The sequence below is a fragment of the Littorina saxatilis genome, linkage group LG17, assembly GCF_037325665.1.
Source record: "Littorina saxatilis isolate snail1 linkage group LG17, US_GU_Lsax_2.0, whole genome shotgun sequence".
Classification (NCBI taxonomy): Eukaryota; Metazoa; Mollusca; class Gastropoda; order Littorinimorpha; family Littorinidae; genus Littorina; species Littorina saxatilis.
In genome coordinates, this window is record NC_090261.1 from 13,017,697 (window position 1) to 13,029,800 (window position 12,104).

The following is a 12,104-nucleotide window of genomic DNA, read 5'->3' on the forward strand; positions in this document are numbered from 1 at the left end:
CGTTGCAAATAATTCTTCCATGCAGGAGGACTGCCTTCACTTTGCAAAAGCGAGTGTTTTGGAAGATTAATTACATGTGGTACAACGGGTAAAGAAAGATCACTCTTTGTGAGGGTGAGGTTGGGTTATTTCCCATTGAGTTACTTCCCTTGTTTATATACGGGGTCACTGTAGTTTGGATATATTAAAACTTGTGGGGAGCAAACATTGTGGTGGTGGTTTTGATGGGAAGCATGATGATTCTCAGACACGATAATGATAAACTTGTTTTTTTAATTTTCAGCTGGATGAAACTGTGTTTCATGGTCAATCCAAGTGGAAAGATTCCTGTCAGGAGGTTTGTATATTGTATTCATCTTTTCTTTGTCATGTTTGTGAGGTGTATTTCACATCTTTCATTTTCTTTCAAAACAGATCTTCAGACTCTGAGATAACTTGCAACGTGAATATTCCACTCAAGAGCAGGTTTTCTCTTCTGTCAGCAGTCGTTCAGAAATCCTCAAAATAAAGATGCAGTGTCACTGTTTATGTTGCTGCATGTATAACTTTTTTTTAGCCTGCTGTATGCCAGAGGCACTGCAAGATTATAACAGCTGCTGTGGAAGATCATGAAGATGGCTTTTAATCTTTGCAAAGCATTATTGGCCTGGGTTAGAACTGTGTACCAGTATGAATTCCCAGACCAGTTTCATTTCTTGTTTCTCACAGGTATTTTGTATGATTGTACAAAAGTTTCCCATCAATGCAATGAAGTCATACTTGGCACAAGACTGTTTACTTCATGTTTTTCTTGAGAGAAATGAGGGGATCAACATGATCTTCTTTCAGTGATACTCTCCGATCTTACAAAATGTCTCCAGCTGTGGAGAAGGTATACTCAGATGGCACAAGTCTTGTTGCCATGATTGTATTCAGGTGTTTCTGTTGATTACTATGGAAATGTACGAGGAATACTTGTTTGAACAGGTACTGAGAACATGAACCAGTAGTTTGTCTTCAAACAGGTTTAACTGTTTTTTCAACAATCTGCTGAAGCTCTAGACAGGATATGCAATCGGTTTACCAAGGTTTCATTTGTAATTATTTTTTTTTCAGCATCACAAGAACCTTTGCATCTGGAAAGACCGAGAAGATGATTATGTCTTGTTTGAAAGAACTTGGGCTTCCAAGCGGAAAGGTAAGTGTTTCTCATGATGGTTTATAACTTGCCAGTATGTGTTGTGTTAAACATTAGCCTGTGTTGTTGTGAACAAATGGTTTCTGTCTTTTTTGCCACTTCGTAATACTGTTGGAAGATATAGAGTGCAACCCAAAGCCAATGTCCGTTATGCACTGTAAAAATAGAATACATGCAGTCGACATTTTTTGTAGATATTTCCTAGAAGCTGTTTTTCCCTGACATCAAATTAAATTTCATCAGCTGAAAGGTTGAACTTACACTAAGTAACAGTTAAAAACTTCAATATTTCAGAAGTTTGTTGCACTGTTTAAAACAGCGTGTGTGTGTGTGTGTGTGTGTGTGTGTGTGTGTGTGTGTGTGTGTGTGTGTGTGTGTGTGTGTGTGTTGTTGTTGTTATTGTTTTCTTACAGTCACATTCCTTGAGAAAGAGAAAAATTACTTGTCGCTAAAATTACTTGAAATATGTGTTTTAATTTTGGTATTTCTCTGTTTTCCAGTTTGATGAAATTGAACCTGCTTTATTTACATTTGAGAAGTTTTATGACCTGTATCACAAGATCTGTCCACGTTCTGACATTGAAGAACTCTTCAAAGAATTGTAAGTTATTAATATAATTACGTTTTAAGTGTCAATCTTTATAGATGTGTGTGTGTGTGTGTGTGTGTGTGTGTGTGTGTGTGTGTGTTGTACTTGCAGCCTTTTTATAAGTGACCACCATTTCTGTACATAAAGTTTTGCATTAGTCTATTCAAAGTTTCAGGTCTGTTTTAAATATTGCCAAGTTTGGGATGGTTTTACGTTTGTGTGAAAAAGTTTGTGAAGAAATGTCATGATTTCTTGGTCAAATTGAAAGGCTAATTTGATCATGGTTTATAGTATAGTTTCACCTGTCTGTAATGACAACCCAAGGAACTGACCATAAATGGTTGGTATACACAGGTGTTCACTTGCTGCAAAGGTGAATTATATGATATACAGTGGGACCCCCCTTTTAAGACCTCCAAAAATCTGACAAGATCAGGTCTTAAAAAGCGTCCGCCCTGTGACCGGGAGGTCGTGGGTTTGAACCCCGGCCGGGTCATACATAAGACTTTAAAATTGGCAATCTAGTGGCTGCTCCGCCTGGCGTCTGGCATTATGGGGTTAGTGCTAGGACTGGTTGGTCCGGTGTCAGAATAATGTGACTGGGTGAGACATGAAGCCTGTGCTGCGACTTCTGTCTTGTGTGTGGCGCACGTTATATGTCAAAGCAGCACCGCCCTGATATGGCCCTTCGTGGTCGGCTGGGCGTTAAGCAAACAAACAAACAAACAAACAAACAAAGGTCTTAAAAAGGAGGGAGTCTTAAAATGGGGGTACATTTACAGAGGTTATGCATAGAAAGTCTAAGAATTCCTCCGAAAACGGCGTATGGCTGCCTAAATGGCGGGGTAAAAAACGGTCATACACGTAAAATTCCACTCGTGCAAAAAACACGAGTGTACATGGGAGTTTCAGCCCACGAACGAAGAAGAAGAAGAAAGTCTAAGAAAACAAGAGTCTTAAAAGAGAGGAAGTCTGATATTGGGGGGTCTTAAAAGGGGGTTCCACTGTAATACTCTGGGTGGTCGTAATTGAGAGGTGGTCGCTAGGGCAGGTCTGATTGTAGTTTTGTGTTAGTGATCATCAGTTATGGGTAAGAAAATTAGTATATGTTGATTGTCTGTCACTAGAATTGTTTGTGGTTTTTCAGGTCCAGAGAGAAGCAGCATATAACAGTGCCAAAGCTCATTGAGTTCTTCAATGAAGTAAGTTCATGCATACAGTATTTTCATTAGGGTTATTTGATAAACTAGCACAACCTTTTACTCATCCTGTACAGGAAATAACATCTGGAACAGGGATATGGCCCTCTGAAGACTGCCAAAAGTCTCAGAAAATCAGTACTAAGAAGGGAGGGAGATCTTAATTGAAGGTGAATATACATTATGAACTGAAAAATCGGTGAAAGCAGGGTTTTCAAAGGGGGGGAGGAGGGTGGTCCTGCTGTACATGTATTGACAGTCAGACATATTTTTTGCCCTCAGTGACTGGAACAAGCATCAAATAATTAACTTTGTAGAAAAAGCATGAGTTGAGAAACTAATTTCGTGATTGACAGTCTTCGTGTGTTTGTATGTGAACAGAGACAGAGAGACCCGCGGCTGAATGAGATTCTCTTCCCTTTCTACGACCACAGTCGCATGATGGCTATTATCAGGATGTACGAAAAGAACCCCGACTACATACAGAAAGGTGCGTATGAAAAAATTGACAGCATAAGGATAGTAGGTCTTGTGCGTTCATAGACTGAAACTGCCATGTACATTTGTGCTTATGGACAAATGGAGTTTTACGTGGATGACAATTTTTTCTCCGCCATTTAGGCAGCCATAGTCCGTTTTCAGGGGATGCATGCAGTTTGGTTGGTTGGTTTGTTATTATTTTTTATCATCTCTTCAGCTGATATTGCTATTGGAGACCGATGCAATCTGTTTCTTTACTTACTGAACAGGGCAAGCTCAGGGATGCATGCTAGATATTTTGTATTTCTATAACCCACCAAACGCTGATGGTATTTACTACCCGTGTGGCAGAGATTAATAACAACAGCATCAATACCATCAAAACCAAATCACATATAAATAAATCCAAAAATAAAGAGACTGCCAAGGTTCCAAAATTCAGAATCAAAAAAACAAGAAAGGTAATTTATTGGAACGTTTGTTATTGACGTATTGTTTTGTCAATAGCAAACGTTCCGACAAATTTCCTCTCTTGTTTTCTTTATTTTCAAGTCACATATATAGGCGATTGTACCTTAATGGCTGAAACTGAAGAAAGGTAACGTACAGATATGTAAGTAGTTGCATGGTGAACTCAAAAAAAGCATGTCGTCATATGACTCTGAACCTTACCATAAGTTGTTCACCATTCTCCAAACACTGTCCATTGTAACAGAAACCTGCACTCGCATTTTTAGAATTGAGAATGAGATCACATTACTGTGAGCCTTTCCAATAGCTATTCACAATTCTCAAAAAAAAAGGTCACTTTTAATAGAAACCTGCGCTCGGATTTTCAGAATGGCGATTGTCACAACATTTCTCTGAGCCTTTCCGATAGCTATTCACAATTCTCCAAAACACAGTCCCTTTTCTCAGAAACCTGCGCTTGCATTTTTAGATTTGACATCGCATTGGTCTGAGCCTTTCCGATAGCTATTCACAATTCTCCAACCACAGTCCCTTTAAACTGAAATCTGCGCTCACATTTTCAGAAAGGCAGTTGTCATCACATTACTCTGAGCCTTCCCATGAGTTGTTTACAATTCTCAAAAAACGATCCTTTTTGATAAAAGCCTACGCTTCGCATTTTCAGAATGGCTGAGCATGGATGGATTCTGCCGCTACCTGATGTCTGACGAGAATGCACCTGTGTTTCTGGACCGACTCAACATCTATGTGGACATGGATCAGCCGCTGTGTCACTACTTCATCAACTCCTCGCACAACACCTACCTGACTGGACGTCAGTTTGGCGGTCGCTCATCTGTGGAGATGTATCGGCAGGTACTGCTGGCTGGTTGCAGGTGTGTGCTTTTTTTATTTATTTTTTTTAAAAATTTTATGTGTTTTTGTGCTTCTGTGATTTTTCTTCTTTCTAGTGATTACTGTGTGTGATACATGAAATGTGATATGAATGCTGTTTTTATATGTTATACTCTTACTTTCTCCCAAGCGCAAGACAAATTCTTCTCTGAAAATTGAAGCCAATAAAATTTGAGTTGAGTTGAGTTGAGTTGAGTTCTGTTGGCTGACAAAGTCTTTCACTGAAGCCATTCTTATCAAATGTTATATGTATTTTTGACCAAAATTTCACATTTTATTCAGATTTGGGCAGTCATTGTTGTACCAGATCGTGCTAGCGATCGAGTTGAGCAAGGACTGTTGAGATCTGTGTCAAATGTCACATATTGGTAAAAAAAACACATTTTACATGCATGCAGCCATTGTGGCAGCAAAACTTCAACAAGGCTAGATATGGAGATTGGTGCCACACTTTTGTTGACTTAGTAAATGTCCAACATACCTGGTAGCTCAGTTGGTAGCGTACTGGACTTGTTTCAGTAAATGTCCAACATACCTGGTAGCTCAGTTGGTAGCGTACTGGACTTGTGATCCTTGGATTCACTGGTTCAGAAAAAGGTCAACTTTGTGTGTAGACTCGGAGACTGTATCCATGTCCCACCGCCGTGTCACCACAGTTGCACGTAAAAGACCTTGGTCAGTCTGCCAGAAGTGCAAGTGGCTGATTACACATAAACACTCACAAATCTGGGTAATGCGACTGTTGTTGCTGCTAGCTGTCCACTGGACCCGAATTGTCAAGCATTGAAATAACACAGAAATGAAAATGAAATGAAATGACCACTCTTTCTGGCATGCTGATACATAGGTAATTGTTCAAGGAGCATTTTAAAAGATTATGATTTGAACTGTGTGAGTGTGTGTGTTTTAGATGCGTGGAGTTGATTTGAACTGTGTGAGTGTGTGTGTTTTAGATGTGTGGAGTTGATTTGAACTGTATGAGTGTGTGTGTTTTAGATGCGTGGAGTTGATTTGAACTGTGTGAGTGTGTGTGTTTTAGATGTGTGGAGTTGATTTGAACTGTATGAGTGTGTGTGTTTTAGATGTGTGGAGTTGATTTGAACTGTGTGAGTGTGTGTGTTTTAGATGCATGGAGTTGATTTAAACTGTGTGAGTGTGTGTTTTTTGAGTCACTTGAGAAAAAGTGACTCTATGTAATCGGTCAGTGGACACCACCTTAACGTTGGACTTTTCTCGGAAACTATCAAAGCGATCGGGCTCATATTTTGTTTAGTCGTGACCTCCAATGACCTCTACACTTTAACGATGGTTTCGTTGACCTTTGACCTTTTTCAAGGTCACAGGTCAGCGTCAAAGGAAAAATTAGACATTTTATATCTTTGACAAAGTTCATCGGATGTGATTGAAACTTTGTAGGATTATTCTTTACATCAAAGTATTTACATCTGTAGCCTTTTACGAACGTTATCAGAAAAACAAGGGAGATAACTAGCCTTTTCTGTTCGGCAACACACAACTTAACGTTGGGCTTTTCTCGGAAACTATAAAAGTGACCGGGCTCAAATTTTATGTGAACGTGACTCATTGTGTTGTGAATAGCAATTTCTTCCTGTCCATCTGATGCCTCATATAATATTCAGAACTGCGAAAGTGACTCGATCGAGCGTTTGCTCTTCTTGTTTTTAGATGCGTGGAGTTGATTTGAACTGTGTGAGTGTGTGGTTGTTTTTAGATGCGTGGAGTTGATTTGTACTGTGTGAGTGTGTTTGTGTTTTAGATGTGTGGAGTTGATTTGAACTGTATGAGTGCGTTTGTTTTATATGCGTGGAGTTGATTTGAACTGTATGAGTGTGCTATTTTTAGATGCGTGGAGTTGATTTGAACTGTGTGAGTGTGTAAGTTTTATATATGCGTGGAATGATTTGAACTGTGTCAATGTGTGTTTTATAGATGCGTGGAATGATTTGTATGTTTTAGATGCGTGGAGTTTGACTTTTGAATTGTCAGTGTGTGTGTGTTTTAGATGCGTGGAGTTTGTCTGTTGAATTGTCAATGTGTGTGTGTTTTAGATGCGTGGAGTTTGTCTGTTAAATTGTTAGTGTGTGTGTGTTTTAGATGCGTGGAGTTTGTCTGTTGAATTGTCAGTGTGTGTGTGTTTTAGATGCGTGGAGTTTGACTTTTGAATTGTCAGTGTGTGTGTGTTTTAGATGCATGGAGTTGGACTGTTAAATTGTCAGTGTGTGTGTGTTTTAGATGCGTGGAGTTGGACTGTTGAATTGTCAGTGTTTGTGTGTTTCAGATGCATGGAGTTGGACTGTTAAATTGTTAGTGTGTGTGTGTTTTTAGATGCGTGGAGTTGGACTGTTAAATTGTTAGTGTGTGTGTGTTTCAGATGCGTGGAGTTGGACTGTTGGGACGGGCGCAATGAAGACCAGGAACCAATCATCACTCACGGCAAAGCCATGTGCAGTGACATCCTCTTCAAGGTCAGTTTGTTTTGTGGCTTTTATGCGGTAATTCTTTGCTTCTATAATAATACAGTGGAACCTGCTGTGGCGACCACCTTTTGATAACAACCACCTGCCCATTAGGACCACCTCAAAGGATCCCTCGTCAGGGGTTTTGGTGTAGTTGCTCATTTCGCCGAACTATAATATTTCCACTCTCTACTTCCTTTGGCTTTTTGGCTTGCGCCTAACGCACTGCAAGCGCCTACTGTGTGGATTTGTCTAATTTTTTTATTTTTTTATTTCTTTTATTCTCTTTTTGTGGAGTTTGTGGTTTTTTTACATGTATGTGCCGTACATTACAGGACATCACCTAAACAATTTGTCTAATTTTTACTTTAAAAGTGGGGGTTGCGCCTTTTACGGGGCAGGCATTTTACAGGGAAGCTCCTTGTAGTCATGAACATACTGTATTTGTTAATGTTTCAGAGAATTCAGAAACTTCGATTTATCCAGATACTTGTTTTAGCTGGTATTAAACATTACAAGTTTGTTTCAGGAAGTCATTCAAGCCATCGCAGAAACGGCGTTTGTCACCTCGGAGTATCCAGTCATTCTGTCCTTTGAAAACCACTGCACGTAGGTGTTCTGTGTGTGCGTCTGTTTGTGTGTGTGTGTGTGTGTGTGTGTGTGTGTGTGTGTGTTTGTGTGTGTGTGTGTGTGTTTGTGTGTGTGTGTGTGTGAGGAGAGAAGGAGAGAGTGCATGTGAGAGAGAGCTTTTTCTTTCTTGCCAGTAGCGCAGCCCTGAAAGTGGCGAGTATTTTACTCACCATGGGGAGTAGAAACATTTAACTGGCAAGTGGAAATGTTCATCTACTCGTCAAATGCGAGTAAAGTTGCTAAAACAAATTGTTGGTTTGGCTCGTAAAGTTTGCTCTCTGGCAAGTAAATTTATCACTAGCCTTTGGACTTTCAGGGCTGTAGCGTCCACACACTTTTGAATGTATGAGGACTAGGTTCTGGCTTCTAACCTGGAATTTGTTAGGAAAATTGTCATTGTACAACATTTTTGAAAATGAAACCGAGATGGTTCAATGTTTACGATACAAAAAAGGTGGATTTTATATTTGTGTGTGAAAGAATGAGAGAGGGAGAGAGAGAGTGAGAGAGATAGAGACAGAAAAAGAGAGGGAGGGGAGTGAAAACTTTTTTTCTAGTGAATTATAATCTTCACACACCTTAGTAGTAACATTATTATTTATTAATTGATGGTTCTGATTCTGACAAAGCTTTTGCATTTTACATTTGCAGCAAACTGCAGCAGTACAAAATGGCGAAGTACTGTGAAGACTTCTTTGGGGATTTACTGCTGAAACGGCCGCTTGATACTCATCCAGTGAGTGAAATGAACTTCTCCCATGAGAAGATGACTCCTGCAGTCCTCTTGTCTACAGTGGAACCCCCCTTTTAAGACCTCCAAAAATCTGAGATCCTTAGGTCTTAAAAAGGAGGGGTCTTCATCAAATGGAGTTAAATTTACAGACATTATGAACTGAAGATGTGAAAAAGTAAGGTCTTGATAAAAGGGAGGTCTGAAAATGGGGGGTCTTAAAGGTCCTTGTCTACATTTTTATACCGAAATCGCCATTTGACCATTAAAATGCAGAGTCTATTATCTACAAATATCAACAATACACCCCCTTTTGATCAGGAAAGACGAAGCCAGTGTAGCCGTTTGAAAATTCATTGTAGTATTCCAGCGTAGTACTCATAGTAGGATATCCTTATTTGGAAAATGCCAAGCGCAAAACTCCTCTCAAATCCCGTGCATTTCGTGCGTTTGAAAAAAAAGCGTGGACAGCGCTTCAGTGTCAAACTGTTGCTGCACTTGTTTGGGCGTGGCTATAAGCATAGTGACATGAATTTGATTGGTCAGTATGTTTAGGCAAAGCACATGTTCTCAGCAAACAGGAAACAAAATATTGGAAGCGTGAGTCACGCTACCCAAAAATAAAATCTTTTTTTAAATATTTTTTTTTTCTATAACTTTTTTCCCCATGGTTCATTCATCATTTGACATAATTTTGTATCGAAATCTAACCATAAGATTATTGAAAAAAAGCAAAAAATGTAGACGGCCACCTTTAAAAGGGGGGTTCCAATGTATTGCCTTTACCAAAATAGTCAAAACCAGTCAAAGCAAGTCTAAATCACTTTGATTACTTTTCATTTGTTCTGGGGAAAAAACAACGGTTAAACAACAATCAACTGAATTGCATGACCATTTGCGGATTTCATTTTTGGTATTTTGAGATTTTTACCAGTAAAATACGGAAAATTTCCAGTCAACCTGATCCCTGAGAGTGTGTGTATCTTCACGTGCAGTTGGAGCCTGGAGTACCCTTACCGTCACCCAACAATTTGAAACGCAAGATCCTCATCAAGAACAAACGTCTGAAGCCGGAAGTCGAAAAACGTGAGTAGCTACTTGAGCAAGGAAATAAAAATGATGTTTTTTTTAGGCTGGACTCAAGAAATCACTTAACACACAGAATTTAAGGTAAACCGAGTCTGTTATAAACAGACTTGGTTGGTTGCGCACGGGACTTGTGATCCTTGGCCCAGGCCGGGATAGACATGGGTCAACTTTGTGTGCCGACACAGACAGTATCCTTGTCTCACTTCCGTGTGAACACTGTGGCACGTAACAGACCTCGGTCATTCTGTGAGAGGTGTCAGTGGCTGATTACACCTAAACATACACACAACTTGGTAGGGCAACTTGTTGTTGCTGCTAGCTTTCCTCCAGGTGGAAGTGACCCAAATTTCCCAGCGATGGTAGAATAAAGTATTGCTTTTCACTGGGTGAAAGCGACCTGAGTTGTCTAAGCGATTGCATGATATAGTATTGAATAATGAAATGAACTGGGTCTTTTCCAGAAAGGCCTCATTTGGAGGAGTAAAACAGATCATCAATTATTTGTGATTTTTCCTTTAACGTGACTCTCAGTTACCCATTAATGTGTGACTGTTTTCAGGACAACTGGAGCTGTTCCAGAAAGGCATCAGTGAGATGAGTAACGAGGATAGCGAGCTAGGTGAAGATCCGAACCTCCTGCCCACCATTGTCGACGGGGAAGAGGGACCGCTCAACGGTTCGTACACTGTTTTCCAATGCATGTCCATTACTTTTTTTATTTTATGTAGAAACAGTAATCTGTCTGATGTCTTGACGGGCAATAAATGTGTGATACTTATCTATTCTGTGGGTTATTATATACTGAAGTTGTGGTTGTGTCAGCTTTGGTGACTCACTGTCCCCAACTGGGCTCTAGTTTTCTCATATCATTTGTAAAACGACTGTAGTTTTCTCGTATCATTTGTAAAACGGTTGTAGTTTTCGCATATCATTTGTAAAACGAGTTTGATGTATGGTTATTGTATAGGGTAAGAATGGATTCTTGTTGCTTACTTTACATTCTATTCGTGTATACTGAAGAGAATTTTTTCCAGTTCTAGCAACTCACGGTCCCTGGCTAATCAGGAGTTGTTATTTCTTGGGTAAAATGAATGTGATGTGGTGATATATGGTGCTGGGAAAGAATGGATTCTTGTGAATTACTCTGTTGTGTATTCAGCGATTGATAGCACTCTTTTGATAACTAGCATTTGATATCGCTGTGTCAAGTACTGGGCAGTTGATAGCACTGTGTTCAGTACTGAGCAGCTTTGATCACTTCATTGAGTATTGAGCATTGAGTAGTATATATTGCGTAAAACGAATGTGTTGTGTTGTTAATGTTATCATGCAGGGGAAGAGTGGATTCTTGTGAATCACTCTGTTGTGTACTTAGCAAATGATAGCACTGTGTTGATAACTGAGCATACGATATCACTGTATCGAGAATTGAGCAGATGATAGCACTGTGTTGAGTATACTCAGCAGTTAATAGTTCTGTATCGAGTACTGAGCAGATGACAGCACTGTGATGAGTATACTCAGCAATTAATAGTTCTGTATCGAGCACTGAGCAGATGATAGCACTGTGTTGCGTATACTGAGCGGCTGATAGTACTGTTGAGCACTTGAATTGTCACTTCATTGAGTACTGAGCGGTTGACTGGCAGAGCACTCGCGTTTATGCATTAAGTTCTCTCTGCTCTCTCTGTCTGTCTGTCTGACGCTTTGTGCTGAGCTGCGTTTATTTTATAATTGGTATTTTTAATTGTATTATATGTAAATATTTTATTCACATTGGCCATTGCGTACTGTTCCCATTTCTAGTTAAGGAAAAATGTGTGTACCTGGGGTTTTTCGGGATTACAAGGCGCAACTTCTACATTTGAGTAAGAAATGAGAAAACAGATTAGGCACTTCCAGTGTATTTGGCACAAGCAAAATTAAGTACAGCGGGGAAATATGTTTGTTATTGAAAATTTGTGACAAGATTTATTTATTAAGGAGATTATTTATTAACAAGATCAAAGCCACTGTTCAGCGTCCCTGCTCTTACCAATCCTGTGGTACTCGACCAGCTGTGTGCCCTTGCTATGAGAAAGACACTGGCCTCGGGCCCCAGATCAGTGACTAATATTTTCAGCGGAGACTGACGCCTTTGATGTCTGAGAGGGATGGTCCGAGGAGACTGTGCCAAGCTTATAGTAGCAGAAACATGCATTTCACTACAGAGGGGGTGTTATGTTTCTTTATATTATGTATAGCGATGTGGGTACATGGTTATTCTTCTGTAGTCATACCCGATGTGCTACCAGTTAGTAGGGCGCAGGGGTCGAAGTTGAGGAAAAAAGTTGCACCTTATTGTCCTGAAAATATGGTAAAGTGTTTA

General features: G+C 39.7%; 1 protein-coding gene across 1 annotated transcript in view; it reads left to right on the top strand.

Moving 5' to 3' along the window:
* LOC138952111 (1-phosphatidylinositol 4,5-bisphosphate phosphodiesterase beta-4-like) overlaps nt 1-12,104 on the top strand; it is a gene marked incomplete in the record, with an annotated part of 66,768 nt that overhangs the window by 19,661 nt on the left and 35,003 nt on the right. The window contains 11 exon segments of the mRNA XM_070323708.1: nt 284-337; nt 1,096-1,177; nt 1,678-1,778; nt 2,914-2,968; nt 3,347-3,455; nt 4,581-4,791; nt 7,203-7,296; nt 7,817-7,896; nt 8,569-8,653; nt 9,643-9,733; nt 10,296-10,412. Coding sequence (XP_070179809.1) covers nt 284-337; nt 1,096-1,177; nt 1,678-1,778; nt 2,914-2,968; nt 3,347-3,455; nt 4,581-4,791; nt 7,203-7,296; nt 7,817-7,896; nt 8,569-8,653; nt 9,643-9,733; nt 10,296-10,412 — 1,079 coding nt within the window.